Source organism: Cannabis sativa, chromosome 6 (genome assembly GCF_029168945.1).
Source record: "Cannabis sativa cultivar Pink pepper isolate KNU-18-1 chromosome 6, ASM2916894v1, whole genome shotgun sequence".
Taxonomy (NCBI): Eukaryota; Viridiplantae; Streptophyta; class Magnoliopsida; order Rosales; family Cannabaceae; genus Cannabis; species Cannabis sativa.
Window position 1 is genome coordinate 56202645 of NC_083606.1, and position 21920 is coordinate 56224564.

Below are 21920 nucleotides of genomic sequence, written 5' to 3' on the forward strand. Positions count from 1 at the left end.
GTAGGCTTAACTAACAAATCAAAGAACATGTATAATACTCTTGAGATCGAACCTAAACATATCAAGATTAAGATCATTTGATCTATGATCAACGGGTGATATTGAATTGAATAGATATTACGGTAAATTTTAATATATCTAATCAAAGTTCAATATCGGTCCCTTCCGATGTATACTCCATACATTCGATATTGGTAAACTTTGCCAATGCCCTAGAAAGGACATAACACTTATCCAAGGTGTAAGAATACCTATCGCTTATTATACCATGCCAGTTTAAATCCAGTGTTCTGACAAATAAGCGAATAAACTTTCAAACATATAATCAAGATTATATTCCAGTGTGCTGACAACACTATAATCATTAACAAATTCATATGTTTTGGACTTAAATAGAATTTATACATTATATATATAATCATGAAGTAAATCATGTGAACTATGCAACATAAAATGTTATTTCTGACATTTATTAACTAATAAATCTGATATATTGAAATGGGTTTTATTTAGGGCACAAAACCCAACAGTTGATTTAAAGGAAAAAGTCTGCATTCTCCAAGAGCTCAAGCTGTCTGAAAGGAGCTTTGCTCTTAAGTATTTAGGAGTTCCTCTAAGACGAACTAAGTGGAAAGCTGAAGATTGTGAAATTATAATTAGAAAGATCAGAAAAAGACTGTTTACATGGTCAACCAGTCATCTCTCATTTGCTGGTCGAGTCCAATTGATACACTCTGTGCTAATTGGTCTTCGTAACTATTGGATGAGCATCTTTGTGCTTCCTCAAAGTGTGACCAAAGAGGTTGAGAAACTATGTAGAGGTTTTCTTTGGGGTTTGTCAGGCAATAAAAGCAAAATCATGTGGCCTCTTGGGAGAAAGTTTGTCTCCCGAAGGCCTATGGAGGTCTCGGGTTCAAAGAGGGAGCTAAATGGAACTATGCTAGTCTAGCAAAGTATGTTTGGGCTTTATCTTCTAGAAGAGATATTCTTTGGGTTAAATGGATTAATAACAATTACTTAAAGAATTCCTCTTTCTAGACCTATGAGCTGAAATAGGATACAAGTGGGTATTGGCGCAAACTTTGTAGGTTGAGGCTTAAATTTTTCTGAGGTGGATATCCTTGCAGTCGTGAGAGCTGTGAAGTTCAAAGCAAGTAGACTCTATAACAGTCTTCTCATTCAGCAGCAGGTGTATTATCATAGAGCGGTTTGGAATTCCTTAATGCTGCCTAAAAATCGATTTTTTCTTTGGTAGGCTGTGAACCAACACCTCCTAATTAGAGACAATTTGCTTAAGTTTCATGCAGTGTTGACTTCAGCAAATTGCCCAGTGTGTGAACGAGTTGAGGAAGTGCATAAGCACATTTTCTTTGGTTGTTCTTTCTCTATTCAAGTGCTACAGCAGGTGTTTCTTTGGCTGGGGAAGAGAGCTTGGGCTGTGGAATTTACGGGCTGGACCAATTGGCTGGTTGCTGGTTGTTTGAATTTAGTGAAGGAGATTGATGTGGTTGTTAGGGGTGCACACGGGTCGGGTTTTCGGGTTTTCGGGTGGTCGGGTCCGGGTTTTCGGGCTTCGGATCTTGGAAATGCACAACCGAACCCAGTTTTCGGGTGTTCGGGTGCGTCGGGTATCGGGTCGGACTTTTTCGGGTTGGGCGTAGTCGGGTTCGGGTCCTATGGGGCTGAGCCCGAATGTTTAATTTATGGGTTTTTATTTTGTTTAGGTGCTAACTCAACTCTGGTAGTAGTACTACATGACTACTTTCAATTCTAATAATGCACAAAATTTAGAGAAAAAGGTATATATATAGTTGTAATAAGCTAGCTGTTATTTATTTATTTAAAGTTCCAAAAAAAAAAAAAAAACTGCTACATACGTATTTTAGATATAAATTATTACAGAAATTACTATGAAGGTTATTATTTTTTAAAAAAGAAGATTGAGTTAAAACTTTTAAAGATTTGTAGCTAGTTCCATTTACCAAGAATTGCTTTGTATTCCATTCAATTCAAATTCAAAATAACTACTTAGAGGAAACATCCAATAATACAATGACAGTGTTCGACCATGCACACTAGTATTAAAGCACGCTGAACTAAATGTACACGTCTTCGACCATGCACACACGCTAGTAATAAAGCACGCCGAACCAACCAATAGTCTTTTTTTTTTATAGAATATGAATAGTCTTTTTGTTTTTTGAATGTGATTAATAAATAATTAAGTATTATTAACTTTTTTAAAAAAAAAAAAAAATAGGTTCGGGTTGCGGGTTCCAACCCGACCAAAAAAAAACTACTTATCTACACCCGAACACGAAACCCGTTTGGAGGCTTTTTCGGGTTGAACCCGACCCGACTACACGGGTTTTTTGGTGATCGGTTTTTTCTGCAGCGGGTCGGGGCGGGTGGCCGGGTTTTTCGGGTTTACGGGTCTAAATGTGCAGCCCTTGTGGCTGTCTCGGCAACAACTTGCTACCACCTATGGATCAATAGGAACAAGTGTATATTTGAGGGATACTCTAATACTGTTTCTTTTGTGGTTAAAGAGATAAAAAAAGTTATGTTTTATAGATTTCAGAGTCAATCATTCATAGGCAGATGACTAGAGGGGAAAGGGTGTAAGTAGAGGGTGTTTGTTTGGGAGCTTTTTTGTTATGCTCCTTTGTTTGTATTTGCTTGTTGATTAATGAAGTCATTTCCTTCTTGATAAAAAAAAAGAAGCTGATCGATTTACATTAGATATAAAATTCTTAGCGATAAAAACCATGTACGGATTTGTTAAAAAAGTGAAAAGAAACATGTACTGAGAAGTTACATATACATAAAAATATATTTTACACTTTCCCAATCCTTTCAATACTCTGCTTTCAATCTGATGCCGTTGCCATCTCTTTTAAAATTTCTAGGGAGACATTATTATTCTATTCTTTTTCCAAATGTTATCTTTTACCTAATCAATAATCACTTCTGATAGGCCTACTCCAATGGGAGCACTAAAATGTCCATGTTTATTATTACAGCATTCCTTCATGTAACTCTTGCAGTAGCCTCCAAATTCTCTTTTCTCCAAGCTCAGGCAAGCTTTGGTGGTTGCAGAGTTTGGGATCTCCTCCTTATGACTTCCACAACATCCTTTAGATTCGCTCTTCTCCATTGTCATCAAACAAGCCTGATGAACTGTCTTTGACTCAGCATGGCTTCCACCATGTATTATTACGTCAATGTTGTTGTGGTCTTTATCATGTTTCTTAGAACAAGAATGAACCTCAAGATGATGCTGCTGACCACAAATTGGCTCAATATCTGCCGTTTCAAATGATACGTTGCTGATGTGGCTCTTACCATGGTTGCTTGAGTTGCTTTGGTCAGTAATTGAGAGTTTTTCACTCTCTGCCAAAACAGAATGGTCACAATTCTTTGAGTGATGATGACCATGATGATGATGGTGATGGTGAGCATCTTTTGCGGAACAATCATGCGTTTCATTTGAGTTATGATAATGATTAGTTTCTTCCAAACATGACTTCACAACAGATTGAGAGCCTAAACAACTGTGGCCATGTGCATGCTGTGACTCCAAATCATGACTGGCCGTTTTGCAGCCTCCATGGTGATGGTGTTGCACAGCATGGTGCTTGTGAGCCGAGTTCCCGCTCTTCTTTTCACAACAAGAGCCTGAACTGATTATTCTAGCCTGGCATTTCGAGACATTGATCTGTGATGAACACTTCTGAGATTTGCAAACCTTTAAGGTTTTATCGTTGGAGCAACATTTCTGGTCCTTCTCGGGTATTAATTTGCTGTGATCATCCTTGCAACCATGTTTGTGGACATGAGTTGTTGAAGAAGGTTTACAGCACTTCCCTTTGTGTGAATGGGGATCTCGTAGAAGTAACATGCTGTTAAAAATGACCAGTATGCATGTCCCAACATCAGCAAGAACTGCAGCCCAAACAAGAGGATGGCCAGCTATGGCCAATGCAACAATGGCTGCCTTAGTAATGATCGACAAAAATATGTTTTGCATCACTTTCCTTGTCGCCTGTCTTGATAGCTTGATAGCTTTTGGTATCTTTCTCATGTCATTTGACAAGAGAATCACGTGCCCGGTTTCTTTTGCAAGTGCAGAGCCTGAAATTCCCATTGAGATACCTATGTTAGCAGTGGCTAAAGCTGGGGCATCATTCAGACCATCTCCAATCATGGCAGTTGGTCCTTGTTTTTTGAACTCATTGATGAGCTTAGCCTTATCTTCAGGTAAAAGTTCTGCGTGGATGACCTCGAGAGCATGTCCTAACTGCATACCAATTCAAAATTTTCATTGTTTGTTAACTCCTTTAATTGTACTGCTACAAGTAAATCAATGCAGTTGTAGATGAAGTCATCAAAGAATGGTAAAATCTGGAATGTTTTAAAATGTGAACTTTCCATGACATGTATTGAACACCCCATTAGACTAAGGAAACCATTGGTAAGATAAAAAGATGAAATGATTTCATTAATTTCAATAAATGGTATCTTGATCCAACCCAAAAAAAGCGTACAATTGGCTCCCTAAATAACTTTTTTATTAAGAATCTAGAGATTTACCTTTTCATGTGTATGCATCGCTGCAGCATTACTATCACCAGTTAGCATAGCTGTTTTTATGCCCATTAACTTGAGCTCTGCTATTGCTTCTGAAGCTCCAGATCGACAAGCATCGGATAAAGTAAAGATTCCAGCTGGCTTTCCTTCACAATATATGTATCCAACAGATTTTCCATCCTTGGCATAGCCTTCTAGGGTAGGAACTGACATTTTGACACACAAATCTTTAAAGTTAAAACCTCAATTCTCCAACTAATACGCTCAACAATTAAAAGTATTGGAGTAAAACCATAAATTCCATTGGCTGATCCAGCTAAAAACCAGAAATATCAAATTCAAAATCTTTACCGGTTTCACAAGAAGCTCTAGCAGAAATTCTCTTGTTTCCAATGTACACATCTTGCCCGTCGATTCTGCCATGGATTCCTTCACCAGGAAAGTTTTCAAATTCCTCTACATTTTCTGGCTTTGGCTCAACTGACAGTGATTTGCCATGGTCAATTAGTGCAGCTGCCATTGGATGACTTGACTTGCTCTCAATGCTTGACACCCTTTCATGTTCACAAGAAAGTACAATAAGCAACCTTTTAAACACTTTATGTACAATGTACCACTAATAGAATTGAAACTTCAACAAACTAACAAGTATAAAGCTGTATACCAGTAAAGCAAAGTCTCCAAGCTTATATCTTCACAAAGAGACCGAAAATCTGTGACCACAAATTCACCTCTCGTGATTGTCCCGGTTTTGTCAAAAGCCATGATCTTAATCCCAGCCAAGATCTCAAGGTAATCTCCTCCTTTGATCAAAAGACCCGAAGTTGCTGCCTTTGTGAGAGCACAGAAAGTAGCCACAGGTGTAGAGAGGATAAGACCACAAGGACATGCGCTTACCAAAATGACCAGAGCTAAGCGAAACCAATTTTTGAGATTATGGAGCCTTAATGCAGCCGGAATCACAGCTACAGAAATTGATAAGAGTAGAACAGCTGGGAAAAGAGAAACCAAAAAACACAACAAAATTGTAATGATTACTTGTAGAAAGGAAAAAAAAAAAAACATAAACAAAAACAAAGAAGTTGACAAACCTGGTGTGTAAAACTTGGCACATTTGTCTATAAATCTCTGAGTTTTTGACTTGCTGTTTTGAGCCTCTTCAACAAGTTTTGCCATTTTTGCAACAGCACAGTCTTCAGCTAAGGCTGTGGTCTTTACTGTAACGTAGCCTATTAAGCAAAAATAGTAGTACATAAGTACAAAATGTAAAGGAAACAACGCAATTTATTGAAAAAAAAAAAGACTGTTGAAAGTTAATTAGGGGGTTCTGTAATGAAATACCGTTAAGATTAATGGTGCCTGCCCAAAGAGTGGAATCCTTTTGTTTGGAAACAGGGAATGATTCCCCAGTGAGTGTTTTCTCATCAACTTCGCAGTTACCTTCTACAACGATTCCATCAATGGGGATAACTTCTCCAGCTTTGACTGCCAAAATGGTATTCAGCTTCACCTCGTCAGCTTCCACAACTTCTCCTGTTTCAGCTATCACTGCTTTTTGTGGTACCATGCTCATCAACGATGACATCGCTGCATTTGCCTGAAAATATTATGTCTTGTTAATAAAAGGATAGAGAACAAAACAAAACAACTCTGGACAAACATTGAATCATTATAAAATGTGAAGAATTAATACATTAGGAACGTTGTAGAGGGTGTCTTATTAATTTAATAAACTTTGAGATATATCCCATAAAATTCGTAAGCAAAGGCAAGTACAGTAGCACTGTTTGAGCTAAGTTTTCAGCAAAAATATTTTTTCATGAATCCTTAAACTAACACACAATTATAACTTGGACAAAATATTTTGTTGGTTCCCGTTCACAATTGAATCTAAAAAGAAACAATCTTTCATTTCAGTCAAACTTGGTCAATTAGAAACATGACACCTTAAGCCCATGTCTTGAGACATTTCCCAAAGGATTCTTCTAATTATATAAATTACACACATAAAAAATAAGTAAAAGAATTGTCATGAGCTAACCTTGTGGCTTGCCCTTGACTCAAGCCACTCAGCAACAGTAAAGAGAAAAACAATGGTTGCAGCTTCTATATAATCTCTCATAGCAACTGTCCCAATCACTGTAAAGTATAGATAGAGTTAACAAAGTCAGATATTTAATACTTTAAACTTTAGTTATCTTATGATGATCTTAATTATATATATGAACATGTATAGATACCTGCAAGAATAGCAAGAATATTGATATCGAGCCTAAGATTCCGAATGGAAATAACAGCTTTGAGACAAATAGGGAGAATTCCAATGGCGACAGCCCCGAGAGCTAACCATTCAAGTGGACGATACACGTACTTGAGAAACGACAGCATAAGCAACACACCACAAGCCACTGCGTAAGGGCTTGGCCATTTATTCTTCATAGTTTTCTCTCCATACAATTTAATGCTTGCTTCTAATCGTGCATCGTTTAGTGCTTTGGCTGCCATATCATAACATGTAAATTTATTCTTCATAAGTCACCCGAAATTATGTATATACATTTATATAAAAAAAAAAAAAAATACCCCAAAATCTGACAGCTTGTTTGCAGTAATATTTGATATTCTTTATTCATCACTTGGGGAACTAGAAAATAAAAAATAACAACAAAGATGATAAATTTCCAACTTGTAGAGATAGATCAGTTGTTGGATTTATGTTTCCCATTGTAAAATTCAATTAAGTCGCTTATAAGGTATACTAATCTTCTAATTTGGTAGGGGATTTAACGAAAGGAGAAAAGTTTATGTTGGTGATATTAAAATGAGACGCTGGCATCACACATGTAGTATAAATAATAGATATAGACAAAACATATGCAAATGAATTTATTAGATGGATATATATACTTCTCTTCCGAAAATTAAAACAAAATTAACATGCATTTATACATGAAAGGATCTAATTTTTCTTGCATAAAATTAATAATAGAATCAAAAGAATGTGTACATGCTAGCCGAAAATTTAATGTACAAAGTTCTTTGCATTATTAGTTAATTTATATGTAGTCAGTTATATTAATTTTTTTAGAAATTTACATTCGATACATTTTTATTAAAAAAAACATAATAATGTACAATGATAAAAAAAAGGTTATGTGAAAAATGTGAAGAAATGAAAGTTTGACTATTTATAGGTGTAATCTCTTACCACAGTATCAAAAAAAAAAAAAAAATTGAAAAGAATGATTTGTTATTTTTTTTAACCTCAAAAATTTTCAAAATTGTTTCTTACTAAATTAAAATGATGATTTAAATACAAATTAAAAGAAAAGATTAAGAGGGTAAAAGCAATCCAATAAGAAAAAAAAATTCATCACTTTCGACGGCATAATTTTTTTTTTTTTATGATAAGAATTAATTGGATGAAGTTCATGTCTAAATAACTAGACTATTCATTGGCAAAGTGGGTTTTGACTAAAACAACAAATTTAATAATAATTTGATATGACAGTGACTTCAAATGTATCAAAGTGACCTTTATAATAGGCAAAATAAAAAAAATAAAAAAAAAATAAAGAAAAAGGATTTTTATAATTTGCAGTACTTATATATTTATGGACAACACATAATTTCCATAATATTTTTAGGGACATGATTTTGTCCCGTGATTGTACTTTCATAGAATGTATTCCGTGATGTATGGTAGCCGTTAGATAAGAAAGTTATTTTATCTGAAGACTGAGATTAATTTAGGGATAATTAGGGTTGAAAAATAGTAACATACTCTGACAGTCATCTAATATACCCTGTGACTCATCTAGTGTACCACAAAAATAACATCAGGACACAAAATCGTATCCCAACATCTTTATTAGTAATTATACATATCTTTCATCCAAAAGAATAAAAACCGGAAGCAAAAAAAACAAAACACTCATTTAATATTGTATATAAAGATATCTAAAATTATAAACAATTAAATTCCAGCTTTAAAATATAAATTATTTAAAATACACACCTTGGTGTGACTATATTATTTGGGTGGAAAAAGTATTGACAAGGATTATTTATTTTCATATATAAAAAAAAAAGGAACAATTGAAAACATAATTTCTTCATGAAGCTATTGAGGATGGTAAAAGTATATTTACTAAACATGATATTTCAGTCACTTTGTCACAGATTCTTCGTTGATATGACATATGATTCTTAGAAAACAACGTTTAATTCATGACTACACATGAAAATTATATATACTATTCCAAATTTTCTAAAAATTTAAATGGTATTTATGCTTATAACAGTTACATTACCTAATAAGGCATGTTGACTATATATGCACAAAATAAATTTTGAGGGATAAAACAATTATCTTTCTGACCAAGAAAATTCTCGAAGGAAAATAATGAATTGTTACAGGACCATTAACTATGGGAAACTTTAGTATTGTAGCAGTCCATTTTTCCGTTAGTTTACAGTTTGACTAATGAGATATGTCTCTCAGGGTCAGGGGAGGAAGGCCACGTATTTTCAGGTTGAAAGTGTGTGTAACCTCTCAAAAGTATTTGGATAAACAACATTTTAAAAATATATTTTTAATTCTATAAATACACCCTATTTTATTATTTTTTTTAGAGAAGTCTCCTCCATTAATATATAAAATATCTTATAAAATTTTGAAAAATTTAAAATAATTTACAATATAAAAAGCAGTGTTTAAATAATCTCATACGCATATAAAATAAAATAGTAACGCGTACAACACACTATTTGAACCATATTTTCGGTATGTTAAAATTTTTCAGAATTTCAAAATTAGTTCAATTTTTTTTTATATATATTCGTATACGTTATAGTTATGTTATAGTTTTTTAAGATATCCTACAAAATTTTGAGAAATTCCGAATTTACAATATAAAAAGTACTATTCAAGTAGTCTATTTCACACCTGTATAAAATAAAGTAGTCACAAGTGCAACACACTGGTTGAGCCCTATATTCAACGTTTTGAATTTTTTGAATTTCTAAAAATTTTACGGGATTTCTTAAATAACTATAACGTACATGATTGTAAAATAAAAAATTGACTAAAATATTGTTTTGGATACCAAAACAAATAGTAGTCTATCAGTGCATCTTTTTTAAAAGATGTATTGTAGAATTTTCTTATATTTTTTTATTGTTTTCTTCTTGGTACATATTTTTAAAGGAATATATATTTAAAATAAAAATAATAGCAGAATAAATACATTATTTTAAAAATGTTATTAAAAATAAAACACAAAATACTTGATTTATGATGATTGTTTTACTAATATAAGAATGCTAAGTAATAAACTCTATATAAGAAAACACTTAGGATTAAATAAATTATATTGTAATTAAGAAGTTATAATTAAATAGAGACACATTAGAAAAAAAAAAAACCAAAATACTCAAAAAATATCAAATGTAACAACAATAACAATAAATAATCTTTAATAATGTATCATAATAAAATTATTTTTTAATAAATATAATATTTATACATGTATTATTATTTGAAATAGAATTATTTATTTTATATAAATAAATTTATAAATTATATATATTATTAAGATATAATTATATTATTATACATAAAGGTTTATTTTCCTATTTACAAGACTTAAAAAATTTATAAATAATTATAATTTAGATATTATTCTTAATTATAATTAGCTTAATTAATGAAATATAATTTTCTTGTAATAAATTTGAGATTATTTTTTAATAGAATATTCTTATTACATAAAATTTCTTGTGATAACATGTTTGACTATCTCAATATTAAATATTTATATTATATTTGGCACAAAAATAATTGTGATATATTTGGCTCACTATTTACAATTATGATCCAATATATAAGATATAAAATAATAATAAAAAATATTAATTATATTAATGGCCATCTAATATTTTATTAAAAACATACAAAAAAAATATTATTTTTTATTATTTTATTATTTAAATAATGATAATATGGTAAATAAAGAATGTAAAGTTTAATAAAAACCACTGAATTATAATAATTTACTTTAACGTAATGATATATATTGTATCGAATTTAGCACAATTTTTATTATGTGTAAAATGAAATTTAACACACTTTTTAAAATACCATTACAATAATTATTTTTCTTTAAGTGTTATATTAAAATATAATAATATACCATCTTTTTGACATTTTATTAGAGCGTTAGAATATAATACATCTTTGGATAAAAGTGTAAATATCTATTGTGATATGGGTGTTATATATGACAAAACTTTATGAGCATATATCCAAAAGTTCTTTCAAAGAACTGTATGAAATTGTTTAAAAAAACTATATATATGAAATTTATCAAAATACATTTTCAGTTTATTTTTATTTGATTATATATGTTTTTTTCTTTTTACAATAAAAATAGATTTGAACTTTTAATATAAAAAAGTATTGCAGATAAAATTAAAGCCTAATAATTTTCAAAAAGTAAAAGGGCAATGAATGGACATAATAGTGTCCTATGACTCGTTACACGCAATATAGGAATTAAAAGAAAAAGAGAAAGAAAGAAAGAAAGAAAATCTATCTAAATAAATAACATTTCCAATTTCATTTGATGATCAAATATTAAAGGAAAAATAATTTGGAAGTTAATTAACTAAACTTAATTAATGGGCAAATGAAAGAGAACTGCAAGACTAATGCATACACTAATTATGACAAAATTGTGAATTCATCAACAAATTTACTAACCCACCCACTCGTGACCACAAAAATGATACACAGGTCCACAAACATGACTGAGACTGACCCCATCCCACATCAGCTTCCACCATTTTAGCCTATATACTAAATCTCCATAATATATCTTTATATTATATTTCTTGTATCTCTGAAGAGCCCAATCTTATGAAATGATATTAAATTTTCACCAAACCATATATAATCATTATTGTTAAGTAGCAGTGAACCCCCTCACTTTATTTTTCTTGGTCACTATTCTCCTATATAATTTAATATCAAAACAACCACTATAGTCTTTAACCCAATCATTCAAAAACATTGCAAAAGTAGATCAATTCAGGCCACAATCAAATGGCAAAACAGTAGAGTACCTCATAATGAAACCTATATATCCTTTTTAGCTTTATATAATATTACATATATATGGTAAAGTTAGTGTGGGGTCTTACCAATTTGAGCCTGGGAAATGAGGAGGCTGTCATGGACGACAATGACTGTTCTTGTGGCAATTACTACGGTTACCTCTTTCACACCTTCTAGAGGCTTCAAGATATTCTCGACCAAAGGTACCTCTGAGGAACAACATAATCCCAAAACGTCAAAGTAGCTTTTCTGAAACTTCTTCGTTCCTTGCTTGCTGCTTGTTTTAATGTCCTCATCAGAACCCATAACTCCTGAGATATTTTATATCACCGAAATAACTGCAACAAAACCGTATTTTAGAGTATAATTTTATTGTCAGATCTAGTTTGTTTTCCAAAAGGAAAATCAAATGTAATACTATTACATTATTAATCAATACCATCATCATTTTCTAGGAAAAGCTTCGACAAAATAATAAAGAAATATTTGTTTGTATTTAGAGGGTTAAAATGACAAATTTTGCCTTGGTTTTTGGGAAAATGGGTTTGGTGGAAAACATGGGAAAGAAGAGTTGTGTAATCCGAGCTCAACACGATCTTATCTCGATGGTGTCTTATTCTATGATTATAAATATACACATATATGCATATATATTTGTGTGTTTGAAGTTGTTTTGTTTACCTAGAGAGAGATATAAGGGAGCTAGACACGCATACATAACCCAACACTATATGCATGACTCATATGTAGTCATAAAATTAAGACCAGTTGATAATTACAAGGAGAAAAACAAGAAGAGATGAAGCTAATTGTACAAAACTTTAATAAAACACAGTCAATTAATGGATAAAAATTAAACACGACTTTCTTTTTTCATTAATCAGAGTGAGAGAGAGAGAGAGAGAGAGAGAGAGAGAGAGAGAGAGATTTTGTTGTAAGGGATGATAAAACAACCTTTGTAAAGATGGAAAAAAAGAACAAGCTAGCCTTCTTCAGAGGCTATTCAATAAATATATGAAGGTTTTGGGAAAGAGAGATGGAGGGATGTTAAGTACGGGAATGTGGAAGAGTTCAGGGGTATATATAATGCAGAGGGTGACAGAAAAGGTGATATGGTAAATATATAAATATATATATGGGCTATATATGAATATAGTGAGAGAGAAATTAAATTCATTTCTGTTGGGAATAATTGGAGGTTGTGCAATTGATATGTCTCTCTCGCTCAAGAAAAATATAGTGGGGAATATGTAAAAATAAATTAATAATAATAAAATAGGAATGAGAAAATGGAATCCACATATGAATCCACATTATAATTAATGAATGTTTCTCTCTCATGTATAGACTGTTAATTACATAGAGTCCATATATGGAAGAGAAAAAAAATAACTGAAGTTTGATTACAAGGGAATTATGTATAGACTGCCTAATAATTATTTAACATTTTTGTCACTTTTCGGGTTTATCGTGTTGTTCTTTATCACGCTATTTCTTCCATCTTTTCTTCACCGTTCTTGCTATCTAACTTTTCTGATGATTTTTTTATTATTTTCCTTCTTTTCCTTTTTCTTTCCGCAAGCACTTTATTTTCTTATCCTCCGTATATGTATGCATGTTATACATTGTTATTGTTTGCCTTTTTTTTCTTCCAATTAAAATAATTGAAAAAAAAAGAAAGAGTTTGAAGCTGTGAAAAAACATCATGAATCCAATCTCAATTAGATTGCTCCGTCTAAGACACTACTCTTTTCTAGTCCAAATCATAGAGTAATTATCAATTGACCAAATTCTTAATTATAATTATGTAGAAAAAGAAATTGAATTGAAAGCAAAAGAAGCATATTAGTGTTTTTCTCCCCAAACCCATGATCAAGAAAAACTTTGGAATTAGAGGCTAAAAGGATGAAAAAAATTATGGGGAGCACTACTAGATCGTGCGTGCTTCTAAAATATATTACTAGTTCAAATTTAATTATACCCTTAACTTTTACATTTACTGAACCTCCTTTAAATATAGCGACATGTGATTGTAAATTCTTATTTGTGTATATATCCTTCAAATTTTGACAACTATTAAATTGTAGAACATTTAAAAAAAATAAAAATACTTCAATCTTTTTCTATAATAGTTCTTATAACATAAGAAAGAGAAAATCATGTCATTGTTAAGAAAATTGAAAATGGGAGAAAAATTTTAAAAATATAAATAGTAGCATATATATCTAAATTATTGGGTTTGAAAGTAGTATAAATTTAATAATTTCGGCACAAGTACCCAGTATTAGTAAATGTATAATTTTTCTCCAATTTTATATGTATAAATTCGGTTAGTATCTTAAACAGGACACATATAAAGTTCAGATTCTAAATTGCTACGTTTGGATGGAAACATATAATATGAGTTACGTTCAAATTTTCTTTTAATTAATTCAAAACGGAGTCTGTTCGACAAAACTAAACGAATTTTTTTTTTTACAAATATTTGGTGCTTATGACGTTAAAAAAATATTTGAATTTATGTTGCATACAAATTTAAAAATTTCGGTACTTATCTCGTAATTATTTATTTTTCAAACTAATGAAGCTATTTAAAAACTCAATTTTTTTAACTTTTTTTTTTAAAAAAAGGAATTATATAATTTTTAACTTAAAAAATAATTTATATATAATAAAAGTTATATTAAAAATTCAATTTCATAGGAACAAGTTTAATTTTTTTTTCTTCAAAAATCTAAGTTTATTTAAATAAATATAATATTTCATTATTTTGTTTTCAGGAAAAAATTATAAATTTTTATTCAATTTTTAATTATTAATTTTTTTTTTATATATGTATGATTTTGTACCAGCACCGACTGCCCCTATTGAGCAAGTGTTACCACCAACACCTGTGCTAGTGGTGGGTAACTAGTGGTTCATGATGCCGCATAGAGATTCCGTGTTTGAACGGATTGTGAAGTTACAACCTCCGACTTTTCTTGGAGGTACTGACTTAATGAAAGCTAAGCAGTGGATGAGTACAATCACCCGTATCCTTGACCATATCGGGGTGATGGGAACAGAGAGAGTGAATTGTGCAGCTTTCATGTTTCAAGATCATGCCTGTGTCTGGTGGGATATTGTGGGATAGACTCGTGATGTCAGTGTGATGACTTAGGATGAGTTCAAGAGTCTGTTTGAGGAAAAATTCTATAACATCGTTGTAAGTACTTCACATATGGAAGATTTTGTGAAACTAACTAAGGGGAAATGTCTGTGGCTGAATACAATCTGGAATTTGATCGACTGTCCAAGTTTACTAGTGATCTGGTGCCCACAGATTTCACCAGGAAACAGAAGTATGTGAGATTACTGAATGCCACAACCAGTCGGGACTTGAAACTACCACTACTCATGACACTTTGTACAAGAAAGTGCTAGAGCTAGCCTTAATTGCTGAGGAGGCTGAGCAACATGTAACAAAAGAGTAGACAGCAAAGGATGCCGCCACGGCATCAAACCCTCCTTCTAGTGGTAATATCAGTAAGGGGACTGACAGTGGTAACCCTAATCATAAACGGAAGGCTGATGCTTCTGAAACATGAGGGGGTAATAGAATGTTTTTGGGAAATAGAGGTGGCCGTCAGGGACGCGGATCTTCATTCTGATGTTATCCTCAGTGTCCGAAATGCAAGAAACACCATCAGGGTGAATGTCGGGCCAAGACTTGTTTCCAGTATGGCATGGTGGGCCACTTCATTAGAGATTGTCCTCAGGCCAAGAAAGAGGAGCCTAAGAAGAATGCTACTCAGAACTCGGGATGAATTTTTACCATGACTCAGGTTGACGCTGATGATAGTCCGTCAGTGGTGACATGTCAGTTATCTACAAATGGTCGTTCCAATACTGTATTGTTTCTTTCGGGAGCTACTCACTCTTATGTGTCGAATAGAGTAATTGAAAGTTTCCATAATCCATGTGATATTTATGCTTCGGGGTTCGGTACCATGTTGCCTGCGGAAGACCTTATTGTATCTACTGGGTGGATTCGGTCTTTGTCTCTTTGGATTGACGGTTTTGAATTAACCGCCAATCTAATACTAGTCTGATTTTGATATAATCCTCGGAATGGATTTTCTGTCTAAGTATGGGGCAACGATCGACTACAAACAGAAAATGGTGGTTTTTGAGCCTGATAGTGCTAACTCAGCAGTGTTTGTGGGTAAAGTTCAGGGGACACGTATGTTGGGTTTTATGCCCTAAATAAAACTCCAATTCAATGTAATCCATTTTATTCAACATCAATAAAGAAACAGAAGTATTTTTCATTCATTTGTGTATGTTTTGGTTCATGTTATCAATTGCTTGTCTATTTGATTTATAAATTCATCTGAAACCCTTTTCACATACTTGATCCTGTTTATTGTGTAGTCAACACATTGGAAAGTAAACATGACTATGTGAATAAAGATTCCTAGATTTATCAGAGACAGGATTTTACTGATATGATAATCTACAACAGAGTTTACTTGCATTTGGTATAATGCTATGTTCTTTCTAGAGCATTGGTTAAAGTAAAGCTCAGGTGTGGTGCATGGAGTATGCATCGGAAGGGACCGATATTGAACTTTGACATAGATTTATTAAACTTACAGTAATATCTATTCAAGTCAATATCGCCTAGTTGATCCTAGATCAAATGATCTCAATCCTGATATGATTAGGTTCAATCTCAAGAGTGTTATTCGTGTTCTTTGATTTGTTAGTTAAGCCTACTTTTGGGTCAGGGTGATACGTACATTTTGGGAACACGGTAGTGCAATTGAGTGGGAGCGCTAACATAAATATGGAATCTATAGCTTCTATCTGGCGAATAGAAATTAAAGGATGATTTCCTTCGAGCTTGACCAAACGAAAATAAATGGTGGAGTACTCATTTCACATAGTTGAAATATCATTTATACGGGGTTAAGTGTTTTAAGGATAAAATACATTGTAGGGTGTTACGGTAATCTAATCCCTTTACAGTGTAGATCATTCATATAGAGGATCATTGATCAAATTAGAATTATAACAATGGATAACTAATGACGTGTCTATATGGTGGAAGATATAGAGCGTTCTATATACTGGGAGTGCAATTCTAAGTTCTATGCGTGGATTCAACGAAGAATTAATAAGTCAGTGAATTTAGGTTATAAATTCTTGATCTGCTTATTGGAAGCTCGGTTATATAGACCCATGGTCCCCCCACTAGTTGAGATAATATTACTTGTAAGACTCATTTAATTGGTTTTGATTAATCAATTATAATTCTCAAATTAGACTAAGTCTATTTCTGAATTTTTTCACTAAGTAAGGGTGAAATTGTAAAGAAAGAGTTTTTAGGGCATATTTGTTAATTAAGATACTTTGTATGGTTCAATTAATAAATATGATAAATGATAATATTATGTAATCATTATTTATTGTTATTAAATAGTTAGAATTGGCATTTAAATGGTTGAATTTGAAAATTGGCATTTTTAAGAAAATGAGATGCAAAAATGATAAAACTGCAAGATTGCAAAAGTGAGGCCCTAATCCATAATGCCATGGCCAGCCACTTTTATAGGGTTTATCATCTGATATTTTCATTATTTTAATGCCAAATAATTCAAACCTAACCCTATGTGGTATGCCATAAATAGATAGTGAAGGCTTCAGGAAATTGACACTTAACACTTTCACATCTTGTTTCCTTCAGAGAAAAACCTGAGCCTTCTCTCTCTATACCTAGCCGCCACCTTCACCTCCTTCTTCTCTCTTGTAAATTTCGAACCCCTTAGTGATAGAGTAGTGCCCACACACAGCAAGTGATACCTCAATCATAGTGAGGAAGATCGTGAAGAAAGACATTCAACAAGAAGGAGATTCAACACTAAAGACAGTGGAGAAAGAGATCCAGGTTCAGATCTTGATAATACTCTGCGACAGAAAGGATACAAGGGTTAGAGATCTGAACGGAAGGAGACATATTATTCCGCTGCACCCAATGTAAGATTTCTCATACTTTATATGTGTTTAATTTTATAATCGTTTTAAAAGTTCATATTTAGGGTGTTAATCAACATACTTGTGAGTAGATCTAAGATCCTGGTAAAATAATTTCCAACAACGTATACCAAGAATAACACTTCTAAAAGCTAAGGACCTGATGAGTAGAGGTTGTCTGGGATTCATAGTCACTAAAGTGGATACTAGCCAACATATGACGTCTGGACCTGAGAACACAAGATTTGTGTGCGAGTTCCTTGATGTCTTTCCAAAAGATTTACCAGGATTGCCACCTACCCGGGAGATCGAATTTGTAATTTAGTTAGTTCCAGGAGCAGAACCGGTATCAAAAGCACCGTATCGAATGGCTCCAGTGGAATTGAAAGAACTAAAGATACAATTGCAAGAGTTACTGAATCTGGGATTCATTAGACTGACCTACTCCCCTTGGGGTGCTCCGAGATTATTTGTGAAGAACAAAGATGTGTCACTGTGAATGTGTATTGATTATCGGGAGTTGAACAAGGTTACCATTAAAAATAAGTATCCTTTACCTCGAATTGATGATTGTTTTGATCAACTGAAGGGGAAGATAGTCTTCTCCAAGATCGACCTTTGCTCAGGCTATCATCAGCTGACAATGCGAGAGGAAGATGTCCCGAAAATTGCTTTCCGTACTCGGTATAGACATTATGAATTCCTTGTGATGTCTTTTGGATAGATGTGTGATTGTGTTTATTGATGACATCTTGGTGTATTCTGAATTAGAAGAGGAACATGAGTTGCATCTCGGATAGGTACTACAATGATTACAAGAGCACAAGCTGTATGCTAAATTCAGAAAGTGTGAATTCACATTATCTCGTGTCTCTTTCTTTGGACATAGAGTAGATAAAGATGGGATCATGGTGGATCCGACCAATATTGAAGTTGTTTGGGATTGGACAACACAAAAATCGGCCACTGAAGTTAGAAGCTATCTGGGTTTAGCTGGTTATTATCATTGGTTCGCTGAGGGTTTCTCAAAGATTGATGTACGCTTAACGGAGCTGACTCGAAAGAACTTAAGTTTCTTTGGACTGATCGGTGTGAGAAAATTAAACTAGAGTTAAAGTAACGGTTGATTACCGCTACAATGTTAACTCTTCCTTCAAATAAGGAAAAGTTTATTGTTTACTGTGATGCCTCGAGACAAGGTGTAGGCTGTGTTCTTATGGAAGCTGAAAAGGTAATAGCCTATGCTTCTCAGCAGTTGAAGGAGTACGAGCAGAGGTACCCTACTCACGACCTAGAACTCACTGCAATAGTATTTGCGCTAAAGATTTGGTGGCATTACTTATATGGTGAGAAATGTGAGATATACACTGATCATGAAAGTTTGAAATACTTCTTCCCCCAGAGAGACCTGAACATGAGACAGAGATGCTGGCTAGAGTTGGTAAAGGATTATGATTGTGAGATCCTTTATCACCGTGGAAAGGCCAACGTTGTTACCGATGCCTTGAGTAGAAAGGGCTAGATACAGATAAATACAATGAAACAAATCTCCCAGAAATTAGCAAATGAAATGACCTGAGCTAAAATCAAGTTGGTTGTACGGCACTTAGATAATATTACCCTGCAATCTACTCTTTTAGAGCGAATCAGAGAAGCGCAATTGAAAGATCCTGAGTTAGTGAAATCTCAAGATAGTGTTTCTGTAACACCCTAACTAGCATAGGCGTATTACGTGATTTACATGTTGGGTTTTATGCACTAAATAAAACTCATTTCAATATAATCAGATTTACTTATTAATATAGATCAGAAATAACATTTAATGTTGCATGGTTCACATGATTTATTTCATGATTATATCTATATAATGTATGAATTCATCTGAAACCCTTTTCACATACTTGATCCTGTTTATTGTGCTGTCAACACATTGGAAAATAAACATGACTATGTGAATAAAGTTTCCTAGATATATCAGACATAGGGTTAGACTGATATGATAATCTACAACAGAGTTTACTTGCATTTGGAGAAATGCTATGTTCTTTCCAAAACATTGGTTAAAGTAAAGCTCAGGTTGGATGCATGGAGTATGCATCGGAAGGGACCCATATTGAACTTTGACTTAGACTTATTAAACTTACCGTAATATCTATTCAAGTCAATATCGCCTAGTTGATCCTAGATCAAATGTTCTTAATCCTGTTATGATTAGGCTCAATCTTGAAAGGCTATTCGTGTTCTTTGATTTGTTAGTTAAGCCTACTTTTAGGTCAGGGTGATACGTACATTTTGGGAACACGGTAGTGCAATTGAGTGGGAGCGCTAGCATAAACATGGAATCTATAGCTTCTATCTAGCAAATATTAAGCAAAGGATGATCTCCTTCGAGCTTGACCAAACGAACATAAATGGTGGAGTACTCATTTCACATAAGCTGAAATATCATTTATACGGGGTCAAGTGTTTTAAGGAATAAATACATTGTAGGGTGTTACGGTAATCTAATCCCATTACAGTGTAGATCATTCATATAGAGGATCACTGATCACATTAGGATTATAACAATGGATAACTAATGATGCGTCTATATGGGGAAACACATAGAGCATTCTATATACTGAGAGTGCAATTCTGAGTTCTATGCGTGGATTCAACGAAGAATGAATAAGTTAGTGAATTTTAGTGCTAAATTCTTGATCTACTTATTGAAAGCTCGGTTATATAGACCCATGGTCCCCGCACTAGTTGAGATAATATTGCTTGTAAGACTCATGTAATTGGTTTTGATTAATCAATTATAATTCTCAAATTAGACTATGTCTATTTGAGAAATTTTCACTAAGTAAGGGCGAAATTGTAAAGAAAGAGTTTTAGGGGCATATTTGTTATTATGATACTTTGTATGGTTCAATTAATAAATATGATAAATGACAATATATTTAATAATTATTTATAGTTATTAAATAGTTAGAATTGGCATTTAAATGGTTGAATTAGAAAATTGGCGTTTTTGAGAAAATCGGATGCAGAAAAGATAAAACTGCAAAATTACAAAAAGTGAGGCCCAAATCCACTTGTATAGGGCCGGCCACTTTTGTAGGAAATTTAAACTGATATTTTCATTATTTTAATGCCAAATAATTCAAACCTAACCCTAGTGGAATGTTATAAATAGATAGTGAGGGCTTTAGGAAATTACCCTTAAATTTTCTATTATTCCTTCAAAGAAAAACCTGAGCCTTCTCTCTCCCTATCTTTGGCCGAACCCACTCTATCTCTCTTCCTCATTGAGATTTCAAAATTCTTAGTGTATGAGTAGTGCCCACACACAGCAAGTGATACCTGAACCATAGTGAGGAAGATCGTGAAGAAAGACTTTCAGCAAGAAGGAGTTTCAGCATCAAAGATTCAGAGAAAGAGATCTAGGTTCAGATATTGATAATGCTCTGCTACAGAAAGGAATCAAGGGCTAGATATCTGAACGGAAGGAGTCATTATATTCTGCTGCACCCAATGTAAGGTTTCCTAAACTTTATATGTGTTTATTTCATCGTTTTAGAAAGTTCATATTTAGGGTGTTAATAAACATACTTGTGAGTAGATCTAAGATCCTGGTAAAATAAATTTCCAACAACTGGCCTCAGAGCCATGGTAATTGATTTACTTGCAAGAAATTTGGACTTTAAAGTGATTGTTTGTTTGTTTTTGGATGGTATCATGTTGTATCGAGTGTTATTTGATGATTGATTGGCGTTTGTGAATTATCGTTAAAAATAATTGAATATCTGTTACTGGAATTATTTTTATTGGATATTATGGAAAAAATTAAGCAAGTTACTTTTTTACAGAACTCAATTTCGATTTAATTTGAATTAGTTATGATTTTTTGATGATTCGAAAAAATGAGAGTTGTGCTGAAATTTTCCTGCGATCGCGAAAACTGTCCATACAGCTCACAATTTTTTCGTTTTTCTTCGTTTTTTCATGCTTTTTCATGGAATTAACTTCCGATTTTTTGTGTAGTTCTGTATTTATACTATTACTATTCCTAATTCAATTCTAATTATCATTTTGAATTAATTTAATATTTTTTAAGTTTAATTCAAGATATTAGTGTAATTTAAATTTGAAAATAGTTAGTATCTATCTTTCTTGCTTAATAATCTATCTTATTTTTTAAATTTGATTATATCTT

The 21920-nt window shown here is 32.7% G+C and overlaps 1 protein-coding gene across 1 annotated transcript; it reads right to left on the reverse strand.

Annotated features, from left to right (window-relative positions):
- Nucleotides 1-2753: 2753 nt before the first annotated feature.
- On the reverse strand, nt 2754-13204 carry LOC115724964 (putative inactive cadmium/zinc-transporting ATPase HMA3). The gene is made up of 10 exons (XM_030654349.2): nt 12662-13204; nt 11794-12045; nt 6831-7088; nt 6632-6729; nt 5932-6187; nt 5682-5819; nt 5255-5582; nt 4942-5144; nt 4594-4796; nt 2754-4300 (listed from the first exon to the last, which is right to left on the reverse strand). Exons 2-10 carry the CDS (start codon nt 12011-12013, stop codon nt 2954-2956), a joined length of 3051 nt encoding a protein of 1016 aa, XP_030510209.1. The 5' UTR covers nt 12014-12045; nt 12662-13204; the 3' UTR covers nt 2754-2953.
- Between the last annotated feature and the right edge of the window lie 8716 nt (nt 13205-21920).

What these genes read in the sequence shown, in the direction of transcription:
- LOC115724964 (XM_030654349.2), bottom strand. Translation starts at nt 12,013, where the DNA reads ATGGGTTCTGATGAGGACATTAAAACAAGCAGCAAGCAAGGAACGAAG. An exon ending in AGTCAAGGGCAAGCCACAAG is followed by an intron (nt 6,188 to 6,631) that starts GTTAGCTCATGA and finishes TAATATTTTCAG; the next exon opens with GCAAATGCAGCGATGTCATC. An exon ending in TAGAGCTTCTTGTGAAACCG is followed by an intron (nt 4,797 to 4,941) that starts GTAAAGATTTTG and finishes TCAAAATGTCAG; the next exon opens with TTCCTACCCTAGAAGGCTAT.